The following is a 16,251-nucleotide window of genomic DNA, read 5'->3' on the forward strand; positions in this document are numbered from 1 at the left end:
AAATATAATAAACTGTGATGATAACTTTCCCGTTAGCGAGAGTACTAAACAAAAAAAAGAAGTTATCTCATCAGTCCGGAAAAACTGAAGAAAAAGAAAACTGAAGAAGAAAAACGGTCAAAAGAGAATGGTTGGCACTTGTTGGTGATGGATAGTTGGAGGCAAAACTCCATTTTATTACATTTTTTAGCAAGTTTGTTTATTCGCTCGCCTCGGCGCATTTCTTCTTTTTTATAGATGTTAACCTTCCCTTCTCTAGTTCACCTAGTATAATATGTAAGTTATGGTAGAAAATGCTTAAAATTGACTAATTTGTAATTGGCTACAAGCTTTAAAGAGAGACTTTACATCACAATATTTAATATAAAAACAGATTGATTTTAATATTCTATATTATTGCAATATTACTGTAAATAAAAATTTGGAGTATTTACTCAAGGTCTATTTGCTTGACAACCTTTGCCATTTTTCTAAACACTCAAAAGCTGTTTTATGTATTGATATAAAGAGGTCTGTCAACTTAAGATGTTTAATTTTAACTGTAGTCTGTTTTACTCATAAAGTAGGGCTTGGTTTAAAAGAATCAAATAATCAATATCGATTTATAAAGCTATGAATCGATTATTTTAATATCTCTTTTTCCCATAAATTCATTAAAAAAAAAGATTTTGTTACATTTATGAAAGACCTGACTTATTGCACTTTAAGACAATGCAGAATCATTTTAATTTATATTCACAACTATTGAATTGGAATTATGAAAATATTTTCATCTCATCCTTGCTGATGTCAATGTTTGTGTAACACTAAAATGATTATAAAACTATATCATTTAATCAGTTACTGAATCGGCAAATTTTTAGGTGAAATGTAATGCTTGTGGAGTTTTTATCATGTCCTTGATAGTTAAGAAGAATTGATGTTCCATAATTAATCAATATCGATTGAATTGAAGTGAATCAAATCGGGGAAAAAATCAAATCAAACTGAACTCTTGTGAATCACCAGTAGCCCGACTACCAATTTATCATAAAAAAATTAATGGAGTCTAATGGGGAAGCTCTGATTTGGACCATATTTTTTTATTTAATCAATTTTTAACATGCATATAGTATGTTGTTACTGACTGCCTGCTGGGAAATGACCGTCACTCCATTAGCTTCGTTACACGTACGTCCGCTAGCAAGCTTTGTGAGGCTTCCGTTTGTTCCCTCGGTTTCAGGATATAATGAATCATTTTAGCCTCTTTTACGTCCGTTGGGATCTTTCTTTTCTGTCCGGAAATTTGGAAGAGTGAACGGAGGTTTATAAACGCACACTTCCGTCTTCTCGAGCTTCTCGAGCCAGAAAACAAAGCACCAACTCTACATAATAGCGACTGTGTTCGTGTCAGTGACGGTGTTGGCTTTGGCTCGCTGAGATGCGAGCATTCGACAGTGCAGTAACGCATTCACGGGATGACAGAAGGAGAACAGGATAAGCACGGTGAGAGCGATGTTCACCTGCAAACACATGAATGGGCAGATTAGTATAATGGCAATCAATGTATAGAAAAACAAATGTTGGTACCTGACATACTGCCTCTTTAAACTAATAAAAATCTTTTTTTTTAAATTATTATTATTTTGTAACATAATTATTTATGTAAAAAAAAAAATTAGTCTGTTTCCTTAACTTAATATTTTGCAACACAACCTTTATAGTCAATTGGAATCCAGTGTTTCTGTCAGCTGTGTGTTTTAGGTCTTTTAATGCTACAGTTACGCACTCACATATAAAGGATCCCCATCCAGCAATTCTTCCACCACAGCAAAGCAGGCGTACTGTAGTAAAGAGAAGAGCGCCGAGAGACCCAAGATGAGGCCGAACAACTTCCCAAAGTGACACGGTGGAAAACTACAGTCACCAAAGAACACAGACAAAACGGAAGGGAGTCAAGACTGCAACACAGTAAAACACAATTACTTAGCTTATGTCACTTGGTAGTGTCGGCATCAAGTTAAAAGGATTTGAAAAGGCAACCTTGGACTGTTTATCAAATATGTTTCACATCGTATATGTACCTTTACAATTGATCAGAAATCAAGGATGTGTTTTTCTCGTAATTGTTTTCCAATGGACGCTACGATTTACAAAATGTATTTTTTTTTTTTCACCAAATAAGCATTGTGCCACTATCCAATCAACACCTGTTGCCTGTCCTTTGATTTGCCAACACTTAAGTTCTAATTTCTGCTTTTATAGGGCTACCGTTTGCTGATTTGTATTCTGAATCGAGACAGTTGGGTTTCACATGTCTGAACATTGAAGTTTACTCACGCCTGAGCGACAAAAGCAGCCATTCCGCCATACAGGAAGCTGTAATTGATCATTTGCATGGCAAAGGTGAAGTACTGAAGTGGCAGCACGGGGATGGAAGCGCAAATTGAGAACACCAAAGCCTGTACTGACGTCAGGAAGAAAGACAGGACTGCGGAATTCAGGTCTGCTTCCGCTTCACTCATTCCTATGGACACACGCACACAAACAGACATGAACACATGGAGGGTTGGAGAAGGGGGCAAAATATTCACCTCCTGATGTCGCAGCATCAGGAGCACCTGGGGGTTCAGTATCTTGCTCAAGGATACTTCAACATGCTCACAATGGCCTGGGATCAAACCCACAACCTCAGGGTTGAAAGACAACCATTCTACCACTGAGCCATGCCGCCCCCGGGGAAGTGAAAGACCAAGTGACCAAGACCATCCCCAGATTCATAAAGGCCACATTTCCCAAAGTGTAGAGCAGTGGTCCGATCCTGGGCCGTGGGTCACTTTGGACCGGGCCGCGGTGGCCGCACAGTTGAGAGAATTTAAAAAAAAAACGTACTGTACTTGTGGTTAATTGATTAGCCGAGGCTTGAAAATATTTTATTTTGAAAAGTGATCGGATTCTCTCTGTTCACGACGGACTATTGACGCATGTCAAGATGCTAATTATCTCAGTCGCGTAGCGCTGATGCTAATCGACAAGTTAGCGAAATGAGTAAAAAAACAGCAAGCGTCTCTTAATTTGGTGCTTTGGTGAGTGAGTTACTCACGGACTTTAGATTTGTTCTCTGGTGCCCTGTTATGTTGGCGCATTTAAGGAGCGCGCTGCTAATATAGTTACATAAAAATGCGGCATCACATTTATTGTTATATCAGTTTTTGTATTGCTCATATCATTCATAAGCATAACCATATCAAAGCGTTGTTGTTACCCTTGTTATGGTGTTTGTGCTGCTAGTACAGGCACATAAAGATACATAGGGGAGTTGCGTTTGTTGTTGTAGCCTTTTATTAATCAGCCGCCGAACAGCCAACCTACTGGGTTGCCGGTTCGCGAAAGTTGTGGACTTGTATGAGCCGGTACATGGTGGAAACAAGGTTGGGGGACCACTACTGTAGATAGCAAACTGAACCAATCAACATCACTGGCAGAGCTACAAAATGTGGTGGTCAGAAGTCGGGCTGGGGCAGGCCAAAGTCATAATGCCAGGACCGATTTACCCCGTGCGTGTTTGGGAGAGGCATGGAGTGTGCATGTGTGTTATTACCGGCCACCGGGGGTTTGCGCTTGTGTCGGTCCATGATGAAGCCATTAATGGGAGAAACCAGCAATCCGCACATCTGAGTGAAAGCAAAGGCGTTGATGTACTGGCTCACTGCCAACGGACAAAAAGAAAGGGTGAGGCATGGATGTTTTAAAATGTCACATCTCTATTAGCGGTAGCACAGTCATGTCGTTTAAACCAGTGTTTCTTAACCTTGTTGGAGGTACAGAATAGCCTCGTTTCCACCAACGGTATCTACCCTACTCTAGTCTACTCTGCTCTGGCTCTACACAAAAAAAGCAGTGAGTCTCCACTGCCACGGCCATTGCCCCTCCTCACCTCGCCAGTGACGTCATGCTAAAGGGACCGCAGCTAGCACGCACTGCACACACAGGCAAAAACAATGCGCGGAATGTTTTGTCGCGTAGCGCTGATGCTAATCGACAAGTTAGCAAAATGAGTAAATAAATGTGAAATAATGACATCACGTTTTGGAACTGGGCTACTTTTTTTTTAGCAAAGGAGGAGGTACCAGTAAAAGCGAGTAGAGTAGATTAAAGCTGGGTGGATTTGGTGGTGGAGATAAGCGAGGGACGTATATGTGCGAATACGTGTTGTTGGGTGGGTGGTATTAAATGTGCGCACGTGTACATACCAACTGACGCATCGCCGTCAGCCAGACGATCCAGCATGGGGTTGAGGGTGCCAATGAACAAATAATGTCTCAGTTGGATCACAGACAGCCAGATGAGGACGAAGAAGAAGAATTTGGACAGAACACAGTCACGGAAGGTTTTCTCTGAGGAAGGCAATGCAGATGAGATGTAAGGCATGATTTGTGTGAAGACAATGAATTCCTAAATGCGCACACCAGGTTTTTCTGGTTCATTCTCTGTAGGTGGCACCTCATCTATTGGAGTCTGCGCTGTTTCATTGGACTTCCTTGATCTTCTGCAGGATATCCTGATGGTCAGAGAGGACAATTCGAGAAAACAGTGGGCTTCCTACTCACTACTATTTGCTATTTACAGCAAGAGTGACTTGAATTTTAGGCCTCATTCCTCGAAAGTTACATTGCGTTGACAAATCTTGACCAGCAGTGATTTACACCACCTTTTTGTTATAATGCTAATACAGTGTTGTATGTTGGCCTACCGGTTAGCATATCAGCCTCATTTTTATAAAGTTGTGGGTTCAAATCCCAATACCTACCTTCCTCCCACATTCCAAATGCATTAAGAAAAGGATACGTCTTAAAATGTGTACTTGTCATTTTCCTCCCTCCTTCATCCTTTCACTCCGATTGCAGTGTTTAAGATTCATACCCATACTTGTAGTGGTCAGGCAGCGGGTACGGGATTGAAGTTCTGGGAAACAGAAAGATCGTCCTGAGCACGTGATGGATGCTGCCGGCGGCCAGGAACAGGAAACTGCCACTGAGGGGGATGCCAGCCTCGTACACCAACTGTAATCATTGATAAAGATAGTAAACCATATCATTTTAACACCTGCCAAAAGGTATCTCTTGACGCACTTTGACGATGAGGAAGACTCCCGAAGAAGTGTCGAAGGCTCCGTTGAGGACGGTGATGATGGTAGAACGATGAGCACCAAACAGATTTGCTACCTTCAGGAGGAGAACTATTATTGGTGAGTTTTCTCGCCAACTTTCTTAAGGCACTCGTGGATGATGACGAATGGACAATACTGTACACCTTTTATATAAAAAGCACATAAAAAACAGGAATTTGTCATTCCAGATTGGGGTAGGTAAAGTGTGGCCCGTGGGCTATATATGTCCTGTTGCATTCTTTAATTCAGCCCACTGAGTATTTATGTTAGCATGACTCACGTGATTGGTTGCTTTAATTTAGCCACTTTGCCCCCAAAAATTGTTTGATTACATTTTTTTATTGATGTATATTGTTATCTAACTGATTAACTAGAAATACTAGTAATAAAGTGAAATCTTCTAAAAACACATCTTTTACTTATCATCACTGTCATTTTTTAACCTTTCATGTCCAACTTTGTTTAATGTCATATTTTCCCCCCACAAATTATTACGACTGGTCAGTCCACACATGGGGAAGTTATATTTACAAATTACTAACAATTAGATGTTGGAAATTACTTTCTGTCTTTGATAATGCAATGTTAATGACTCAACAAACTTTTTTTAAAATTATTCCTGAAAAGTGATGACTTTGGAGATGTGAGGATTCCACCTGATGCTAATGATAGATATTTAGCATTTATAAAAATGTATTTTATTAAACAATTTGTTAATTCATTCTAATTCGATTAATTATAAATAAATAAAATATTACAAATGAGAATTACTGTATTATTGATTTATATATATATATATATATATATATTTTTTTTTTTACATACATATCCTATTTATTTAACCTCATTTATGAATAATGTGGGCCATATGTTACGACTGTAAGAATGCACTGAAACGGATCCCAAGAAGCACACATGAAAATTAGCGATCAAAGAAGGCTTCATTGAACGAATGGTGCAACCAAGTTACAAACATAAAGCCGCAGTAATGGTTGTTAGATACCAACTTGAAAATAAAGGCCTAACAAAAATCCCCTAAAATCACCAACAGGGACCGTTTGTTAGCACCCCCCGAAATGCATATTAATCTGTGGAAAAGACCCACTCCCATACAAGTGGCGGTTATGCCATTAAACTAATAAGACGGCTTTCGGGGGGGGGGCTTTGTTGGGGGGAGGTGCGGGGGTTGGGGGCCGGTGGGGTGCCTGGCGGGCCTGCGGTGCCCCGTCCTGTTGCGTTGGGTCGGGGGCGCGGGCCGTGTTGGGGTGGGGGGCGCTCCTGCTCCTGGGTTTGCTCTCCGGCCGGTGGCCCTGGCGGCGCCCGGGGGTCGTCCTTTGGCGCTGCCGCGGCCTGGGGGGCCCTGAGGTGTTGCACTTGCTCTGTCCTGGCGGGGGTCGACGGCTCCCCTCTTTGGTGGAGATTTTCATGCATGCCAGATCCACCACACCAGCATCTACCGAAACTCAGACACAATCTGCTTCCTCCTCAGGTCGTTGAATCGGTGGAGGCTGGTGTCTGTGGATCTCACTCGGCTTCGTCTGTCCTTCCTTCCTTCCCTCAGTCTCTCCTTCGGTCTCTTGAGGTCTCCCTGATTTTTTATTTTTTTTTGGATTTGTTGGAATTTAGATGTTTCTTGGGTTGGGGAAGAATTCTGGTGGGTGGCCCGGTGGGTGGTGTCTGGTCGGTGCTGGATTTCACCTTCCTTGGTTTTCTTTGGTCCCCTCGGGTCTCCTGACGGCGGTGTTCGGTTTAGGTGAACGGTATGGGATTTTTTCTAATAGGTTTTTGGTGAGCTAACAAATACACGCACGCACGCACGCACGCACGCACGCACGCACGCACATACACATACTCACCCACATACAAAAAAAAAATATGTATGTATATATATATATATATATATATATATATATATATATATATATATATATATATATATTTAAAAAAAACAAAAAAATAAAAATAAAATAAATAAATAAATAAAGAGCAATGATGATGACATTTCCGAATGAACAATACTGAGCTCTTTATAGAAAGAAAAGAAGGAAGAAAAAGAAGAAAAAAAAGAAAAAGAAGAAAAAAGAAAAAAGAAAAAAGAAAAAAGAAAGAAAAAAAAACTAATAAGACGGCGATCGGAATCTGCTGGCTGCCTCCTGCACGCGCGCATGCACGAGTGCATTCACATGCAGATAGAGAATTTAACAAGACACCGATGAACTTGGCAATGTCATGTTGGTATGTAGTTTGGCATGTTTCCATTCCTAAACGTACCTGCATGTTGGTCACGAGCAGCATCATTCCACCCACGGCTATGAACGAGAGCGCTGGGTAAAGCAGCATGGACAGAGCTAATGGAGAGAGACAAAAATGGGGACAGACAAAGAACCTCACGTGCGCGTTATGATAATAAGAGTTAATTTTTCTTTGTAGGCTATACGATGAATAGGCCTGGGGCCACCAACATGGTGCCAACATGCACCAGGTAGACCCTGAAGGCAGCATGAATTGCCCACAAGCTTGTCTAGAAATAGCTCACTAAAGACACACATTGTTATTTCCTAGGAATGTAGTCAAATTGATTATTTCAACACTTGCAAAGGTTCCCAAAACTAAAGTCTTTCATATTTATCTGTTTCCAACCTTGTTAACTCACTGTTGATAATTATTGTAGGGAATTATTAATAAGATGAGTGTCGCCTCTCTCCACATATAAAAAGTATCATTTATTGTTTTTTTCCCATCAGTACATTGAATTGGGCAATAGAAATATGTTGATATTTACCTGGAGTTGCAAAGGCCAACATCAAGATACCTCCAGTGTGAAAAGCTCTGATTGCAACACAACACAAGTCATTATTTGCATTGTGTTGTTGTGCGTTTGATAATAAGGTGACGTCAAGCTAAATCTATCGCTAATCTAAATCAACATTGCATCCATGATCGAATGTGGACAGATGACTAACTATAGATGTCATTTCAATGCAAGTTTTTTTGTGTATTAGGCCAAACATTGGCTAACGTGAAATGTCATTAAAAAAAATATTTTAACACTCACAATCCAAAGAGCCGAGCCACCAAGGTGCCAAAGCGGTCAAAGATGACACCATTAAGAAATGTCAGGAAATTATTCATGAAGGATGCAATTGTGAAGACCAGAGAGAACTGTTCATCCTGCCCCCTGCAATCTGACACAGACGAACAAACAAACAAAAAATATGATTAGTTCAAATGCAGAAGGTCCCAAACACCACTCAAGACCAAAATAGTCGCGCCTTACCCATTTTGGCACCAAATGCCAATGTACAGTACAAGTTAGGAGGTCAGCCATTTACAGTTTTAAGCAATGAGCTAAGGTCAGTGGGCGGGATTTTTTTTCTGCAGACACCGTCATTAAGTTGAGAACTATTAGTGGTGACTCCACTTGGCCAGCCTACCAGAGTTCTCCTCCTTTTGGTATCCGTATGTGATAGAAAATATTTTTTTGTATTAAAATTAATAGTGTTTTTTTTTAATGACTAAATTATTAGTTCACCACAAGATGACACTAAATCCTACACGCTGTCTCTTTAAAGGTGAGGTCTTAAGTTTTGACTGTTTGTGTTTGTAAACAAACAATTCAAAACGGACTCCTCCCATGGCGCAACCCCCACTCTTCTCGTCAACATTGCGCCTGCCTTCAGCGACACGCCCCCCGCTCTGTGATTGGCTGGAGGGGTAAACATTGACTTTCAGCCCAGAAACGTCCCTATTTTGGCAAAACACAACAAAATGGCAAAAATACAGGCTGTTTGTTACATGTTAACATAAGCCCACAGGTGTTGATTGAGAAGGTTTTCGTGTGTATACATCCAGTGTTTATGAAGTGTTTATTGCTGAGTTAAAGTTGAGTTAATACTATACTGTTTCTTTCGTAGCATTCTGTGTATGTTTAGAATAAAGCAATATCAATAATGCAGTCTTTTTTTTCTCTTTTTTTTTTACATATTTTTTGTTTAGGGCTATATGTTTATATATATTAATATAATATAATATAATATAATATATATATAATATAATATATATATATATATTAAGAAATTAAGAGGCTAAGTTTGAAAAAAATAAATTTTACATTTCAAAGTTGTCTTTGATGTTTAATTAATCTGTAATTGCAAAACAAGACAGCTACAAAAATGGTTAAAAAGAGCCCAAAAAAATGTCACTAAACTATAATATTACACTGAAATGCCAAGTATTATTGTCAATAAAGATTAATACAAGGTGATTGTACAAGAACTACAATCTCTTGATCTAACCCTTAACCTTATTTCAAGATGACCTTTAGTCCTAACAGTTCAAAGAGGCTCCCAAGTGGCCCCTCGTTTTTGTTTTTGTTTTTTTGGTGCTTCAAACAATTCATTACCAAATTGGTGTGTTGTCAATTGCTACATTAATGGTCCCCACAGTTGCTCACAATTCAAAGTCTTAGGGAAGAGGAGCAAACTGACCTTGGACCTGTGAGCCATCACTGTTTGTGGTGTTGACGCAAAAGGAGCCGAAGAAGCCTTGCGACTTCAGGACGAATACGAGCGAGGCCCACCCGAACATGATTCCTGCAAAGAACAGACTCTCCACCATGCCTGTGATGAAGGCCAGGCTGTCTTGCACTTTGAAGCGCTTTGAACACAGCAACATTGTTCACGCCGTGTGCACACACCTGGCAAGGAGGAGATGATGGCAATCAGAAATCTGTGCCTGTTTCTTTTATAGCTCTATTTCTCTGTCAGTTGTGAATCCATCTTGACTACATACCATTACATGCAGTTCCAGGTCAAATTTGACCTATGGATTTTAGATTAACCACTATGATTGTTAAATCAAGGAAAGGATCATTTCATCATCATTTCCTTCTGCTCCCTCTCACCTGCTCCCAATTGCACCACACATACACACTTGTATATATACTGGGTGGGGTCACATTCACGGTGTAGGGGCAAACTCGACCCCTAACAGGGTTAGCTGCCGAATGAATAATACTGAGCCCATCAAAAAAAATAAAAAATCTAGAAATTGTGTAAATGTATATTTGATCAATTTGTGTATTTTTTTAATAACCCAAGCTTGGAACAGTCCGGAGAACTGTATGTATTTCCACCACATTTGCATAGGTTCACGCAGAATTTGACATATTGACCATGAGTATGAGTAAAACTAACTTGTAAAAAAAAAAAAAAATCCTGTAGAAAAAAGTCTAAATTTGTATCTGTAAAAGTCGTGATTTTTATCTGTAAAAAAAAATTGTACCTGTAAAAAACAAATTTTGCATGTGTAAAATTTTTTTTTGTATCTGTAAAAACTAATTGTATCTGTAAAAACAAATGTGTACCTGTAAAAGTCATGATTTGTACCACGAAAACTGAACACATTGAATTTCCGTTCCGTTCCGTTCCGTCTTCAATTCCGCTTATCGTCAGGGGGCAGCAGCTTTAGCAGGGAAGCCCAGACTTCCCTCTCCCCAGCCACTTCCGCCAGCTCCTCCGACGGGGTCCCACGGCGTTCCCAAGCCAGCCGTGAGACGTAGTCTCTCCAGCGTGTCCTGAGTCGGCCCCGGGGCCTCCCGCCGTTAGGACATGCCCGGAACACCTCCCCAGGGAGGCGCCAAGGAGGCATCCGAACCAGATGCCCGAGCCACCTCAACTGGTTCCTCTCAACGTGGAGGAGTAGCGGCTCGACGCTGATTCCCTCCCGGATGACCGAGCTTCACACCCTATCTCTAAGGGAGAGCCCGGCTACCCTGCGGAGGAAACTCATTTCGGCCGCTTGTATTCGGGATCTTGTTCTTTCGGTCACGACCCACAGCTCGTGACCATAGGTGAGGGCAGGAACGTAGATCGACCGGTAAATCGAGAGCTTTGCCATTCGGCTCAGCTCCTTCTTCACCACAACGGACCGATACAGCGTCCGCATCACTGCAGACGCTGCACCGATCCGTCTGTCGATCTCCCGCTCTAAGCTACCCTCACTCGTGAACAAAACCCCAAGATACTTGAACTCCTCCACTTGGGGCAGGATCTCATCCCCGACCCGGAGAGGGCACTCCACACTTTTCCGACTGAGGACCATGGTCTTGGATTTGGAGGTGCTGATCCTCATCCCAACCGCTTCACATTGAAGTCACGATTTTTATTTCAAGATTTGAAGCCTACCAGTGTAAACATACGATCAATAGCTTGTACCTGTAAAAAAAAGAAAATCTAAAAAAAATACCTCATAAACTGCTGCTTAGTGCTTAGATGTGAAAATTACTATAGAGCTACAGAACCCTATTGAATGTTTTACAAGATAACCTAAACCTATAACCAAAAGTGGACAGTACTCAGCTACTTGTATATGACTAACATTATATTCAAGCATCTGTACTCTTACTATCATAATAAAATGAAAACAAAACGTTTTTACTGAGAGTGGATCTTTAAGCCGCTACAGGTATTTTAACCTCAAACCTTTATCCTCTGTATTAAATCATTTTATTTTAAATATGACAATTTTTTGATAAATGTCAGTATTTTGCAATGTATGCTTTGCAAACAATTAAAATAAAAGGCTCTTACACTTTTAAACATACACATTTGCTTTCAACACTGAAGCCAAATAAAAAATAATGCAAATGGGAATGTTTATGAACAATGTCTGTGTCTATCGGTATTACCACTATTTCTGATATTAAGATGTGACAAAATCTTCGTTTTTTTTCTGGCTAACAAGATAAAGCTAAACGTTTAACTGATTACGTATAATGTCAGTGGCTGTGTTTTGATAATGACCCAGCTCGGAAGCTATGATTATTTTTTATTGTATGAATATGCTGACCCAACCATTCTGTTTGCACAGTTGCCAGCATGCAGTCAATCAAAGCTACTTCTTGATCCATCTCTCAACGGTGGGTGGCACATGGTGTGACATCAAACCTGCTTCAAAGTGGCTGTGAAGTCCAACAAATGAGAATCCTTGATACACTGGTTACTGTTCTGAGAGAATTTCACTAAAAATCACCTTTGGGAAAGTGAAGAAATGATGCTTTCTAAATGTCTTCCAATTTTGAGTTTGAAATGTTGCAGGAGTACAAATGAATCCACGTTGAGAGTTATTTGAAATAGTCAGATCAAATAACAACATGTATCATTCAATAAACAAGATTGTGCATCATTTGAAATGTTTTATTTGATGTCCAGAAGAGCCGTTTCTGCATCCACCGCCTGCTACATTCACATCAACAGAAGATCTGCAAAATAATTTTCCATAATCTGGCTTGATGGAATCAAGGTGTCATCTCCTGTCTCTTGGCTGCTCGCTGATGGAGCGGATCATCCTTTTCACTGATGCTTCAGCAGTGTCTGCAGCAGTTGTCTCCACCTTTTGAGCAAGATTTTGAAACTTATGAGATTCTCATTTAATGAAAAATAAATAAACTAACATTTGACCTAGTTACTTTTGTTAAAGTCGCTAGGTGACAGTGACACTGCTCACATCTTAGTGATACAGATAGACTAGCATTTCAAAAGCAGAATAGCCAATATTTAAATAAGAGTAATGTTACATTGGAAAATTTAACTCAAGTAGAAATTAAAAGCGCAGAAAAAATACTTGCACAAATATTTGAGTACTGTGAGTGATGAGTAAACTGAGAGTGTAAGCCTTTTTTTTTTTTTTTTTTTTTACTGTTTGCAAAGCATACATTGCAAAATACTGACATTTATCAAGAAATTTTAATATTTAAAATAAAATGATTCAATACAGAGGATAAAGGTTTGAAATTAAAATACCTGTAGCGGCTTAAAGATCCACTCACAGTTTTTTATTACAGGTACAAGCTATTGGTCGTATGTTTACACTGGTAGGCTTCAAATCTTGAAATAAAAATCGTGACTTCAATGTGTTCAGTTTTCGTGACAACAACATGAGATGAGCTAGCTAGCTAGCTAGCACCGGATTACGAGCTATGTTCGTACAATAAATCTTACCTTCATACTAAAACTTCTTTCTTTCTGCCCACTTGGAGTGCTCTGCATGTCAACCAACGTTTAAGCTGTTCCACACGGTGTTCGTATATATTGAACCATGTTGAAATTTTCATGCCTGGGACGTCCTCTTCTTCCAAAATGACGCGTAAACTGGTGTGGCTACTCTGTTTGTTTGGAATTGCGGACTTGTGCATGGGCGTCATTTGAGTTCAACCCACTGTCGTTCGCTCAACCAATGAGGAACCTGCTTTAGCCCGCCCAAATCCTCCAGAGCCCGCCCTCTTCTTCTACGAGTACAAATCACGGCGCTCTACAAGTACGAATCAGTTTTGCACCTTTTGTAGCGAGATATATGGTGCAAAACTCACGTGACTGGACAGCAGCAGAAAAAACACTTGTGACTCCTAGTGGCGACTTCTTTGATTACAAGTTGTCATTTCTACAGGTACAAATCACAACTTTTACAGATACAAATTTACACTTTTTGTACAGATACAAAAAAAAATTGTACAGGTACAAATCATGACTTTTACATGTACAAATTTGTTTTTACAGATACTAATTTTTTTTACACATACAATTTTTTTTTACAGATACACATTTTTTTTACAGGTACAAATTACGACTTTTACAGATACAAATTTAGACTTTTTTTCTACAGGTACAAATTTTTTTTACAAGTTAGTTTTGCACCATATTTACCTCCATACATGAGGTAATCTCGGAATAGTGAAAAAGACAACACATACTAAACATAAGGAACATAAGTCATACAGAGGTTAGAGGGTGCCTTGTAACAGGCAAATGTACCTGCAATATAGCAGAAAAACCCAACGTTTTTCCTTTTCTCTAAAACAGTGCTAAAGCATTAATCATCCATTCCACTTTTATGAGGATATTCAAAATTGACCCGGAACCTATTATGTGTGAATAGAAAATAGTGTAAGGGTTAAAATTCCACATCCGCCCAAAACCAAGTCATACAGACCTTGTAATTCTTCAGTCGAAGTCCCGAGACGCGCTCCCAAAACCCGTCACTTAATCACTGCCGCACACACTGCCTTTATAAAGGGCAACTCCTTATTGCTAATCTGCGATCGCTGCACAAACTTTATTTGTTGTTGTTTGTTGGCAACTGGCCTCTCTCAAACAGTTATGTAAAACATTTAGATTCTTCAATCTCATATCAGATATACATTTGTTAGCTAGATAGCTGTCCTGGAATGCACTTTTTTCTAGCCTAGCTCATGTCCAAATACCGCTGTTAACTTCCGTTTTGGCCCAAGCCACATTCACAAGGTCAATACATGTGACCAAAGCATGCGATGCTATGAAAAAGCCGTATCAGAGCCAGAAGTGAGAATCTGAAGTTTGAGGAGCCAACATAAAAAATAAAAAAAAGACATAAAGAGAGGTCAGCCTCGTTTAAGATCTTGAGAAAACCACACACACAAAATTACTGGGCCATGTCGGCTTGGATCTTTCGGGATTCGTCCCGGATTTCCCAATGGCCACCAAGCCACTGGAATGTTACTACATCAGGATTTGATATGAACAAGATCTCAGTGGGGAAGACTAACATTTTGTTGTGGATATCATTCACTTGTGTTTTTTGACTCGCTTGTTTTATATTGGACTCAACAGACCGTGTGAGACTGTAGTTCTTGGCCTCAGACTGTCAAGTTTGGGCTAGTGTGGGAAGATGTCACTTTCAGGTAAAAAAAAAGAAAAGAAAAAAAAAGAGCTTAATAATCTCAAAACAAAAAACAAAAATAACTAGTTATTTATTTTAAAGAAATACACAGCTCAAAGGTTTGGAGAAATTTGATTCACTAGTATTTTTTTCATTGCTATTTTTACCCAGTGCATTGAGGTATTGCAGAAAATACTAAAATATTACCGCAGTTCAACAGTGCTTCTTTATCATTAAATATATATATATATATATATATATATATATATTTTTTTTAAAGGTCTATATCAAATTGATCCAAAGTAAAGGCATTTAGTTTGAGGGTTTTTTTTATATATACGTTTCTTTCTCAATTTGGGAAAAAAATACAACGTTGTGAGATAGATGCTTCTTTCAAAAGGGACAAGATATTGCTTTATTAATAAACTCGATTGAATATTGCGCCACAAGTTTGTATTCGTTTTCATATCCCCAAAATAACAAGAGATTTGTTTAATCTATCTAATGGGTTTGATTTAATAGTTCCACCTTTTGACCATTTCTGTTGATGAATCGTGCGAAGAATGGGCAAATACTTTGACACGACAGAAATGAGCCGTTTGAGGTGAAAACGTTTTAAATATGATGGCCATTACTGTCTCGTGCTCAATGTTGACTGATAGTTTTGTTTTGCATTTCTCGTGCCTATACTGCCGCCCAGTGGTCGACACTCCAGAGGAATAAAACAACGAACGTGCCCGCGGATGACCATCGTTGGAGATCAACAAAATGAAAAGGGAAAACAGCGTCTGTAATATGTAACTCTAAAGTAGTAATACTTTATCAAAACATTTGTTTAAAAAAAAAAACCTGACTTTCCAGCTTAGACAAATTGGTGAGTGCTCTTGTTATTTTTTGCATGTTTGTGCAAGACGTCAAGAAGAAAAGAAAAGAGAAGAAAGAAAAGAAAATATGAAGTTGTCCACATTTCATGTACAAGTTCATGACAAAAAATAAATAAAGCGACGTGACGTGACAGTTGGTGCCTCTCTCTCTCTCTCTCTCTCTCTCTCTCTCTCTCTCTCTCTCTCTCTCTCTCTCTCTCTCTCTCTCTCTCTCTCTCTCTCTCTCTCTCTCTCTCTCTCTCTCTCTCTCTCTCTCTCTCGTCACTCATGATTGATTAACTTGACATTTGTTACGGAATTTAGATTTTTTGTTGCGTCCCGCTTGACATTATTATGAGGCTTTGCTTAACTCTTGGTGAACAATAAAGTAAATATAAATTCATCAGTAATCATCACTTAAGTTTTATCCATCACTTCTTTCACTTTACAATATGGGTATTTTTTTGTTGTTGTTGAGTTTATAAGGTTAATAATGATATTATGTATGCTGTGAAATATTTATAAACAAAATAACGTGCTTACTGC

General features: G+C 39.3%; 1 protein-coding gene and 1 long non-coding RNA gene across 3 annotated transcripts; both read right to left on the reverse strand.

Annotated features, from left to right (window-relative positions):
• Positions 1 to 386: 386 nt before the first annotated feature.
• On the reverse strand, positions 387 to 14,212 carry LOC147168426 (equilibrative nucleobase transporter 1-like). Of its 2 annotated transcripts, XM_086084973.1 has the most exons (13): positions 14,138 to 14,212; positions 9,637 to 9,845; positions 8,205 to 8,334; positions 7,932 to 7,978; positions 7,421 to 7,497; positions 5,112 to 5,204; positions 4,903 to 5,042; positions 4,449 to 4,540; positions 4,233 to 4,376; positions 3,581 to 3,688; positions 2,320 to 2,506; positions 1,773 to 1,896; positions 387 to 1,502 (listed from the first exon to the last, which is right to left on the reverse strand). In XM_086084973.1, exons 2-13 carry the CDS (start codon positions 9,821 to 9,823, stop codon positions 1,365 to 1,367), a joined length of 1,467 nt encoding a protein of 488 aa, XP_085941099.1. In that variant the 5' UTR covers positions 9,824 to 9,845; positions 14,138 to 14,212; the 3' UTR covers positions 387 to 1,364. The 2 variants fall into 2 exon arrangements, with proteins under 2 accessions (XP_085941099.1, XP_085941100.1); XM_086084974.1 differs by lacking the exon at positions 5,112 to 5,204.
• Positions 12,331 to 13,303, reverse strand: LOC147168427 (uncharacterized). The gene is made up of 2 exons (XR_015095898.1): positions 13,150 to 13,303; positions 12,331 to 12,541 (listed from the first exon to the last, which is right to left on the reverse strand). It is a non-coding gene; the product is annotated as an uncharacterized LOC147168427 (long non-coding RNA).
• Positions 14,213 to 16,251: the final 2,039 nt, after the last annotated feature.

The sequence above is a fragment of the Leptonotus elevatus genome, chromosome 9 (genome assembly GCF_054856555.1).
Source record: "Leptonotus elevatus isolate MCC_2025b chromosome 9, RoL_Lele_1.0, whole genome shotgun sequence".
Taxonomy (NCBI): Eukaryota; Metazoa; Chordata; class Actinopteri; order Syngnathiformes; family Syngnathidae; genus Leptonotus; species Leptonotus elevatus.

What these genes read in the sequence shown, in the direction of transcription:
- LOC147168426 (XM_086084973.1), bottom strand. Translation starts at nt 9,823, where the DNA reads ATGTTGCTGTGTTCAAAGCGCTTCAAAGTGCAAGACAGCCTGGCCTTC. An exon ending in GCTGCTTTTGTCGCTCAGGC is followed by an intron (nt 1,897 to 2,319) that starts GTGAGTAAACTT and finishes TGGTGACTGTAG; the next exon opens with TTTTCCACCGTGTCACTTTG. An exon ending in TGGATGGGGATCCTTTATAT is followed by an intron (nt 1,503 to 1,772) that starts GTGAGTGCGTAA and finishes ATGTGTTTGCAG; the next exon opens with GTGAACATCGCTCTCACCGT.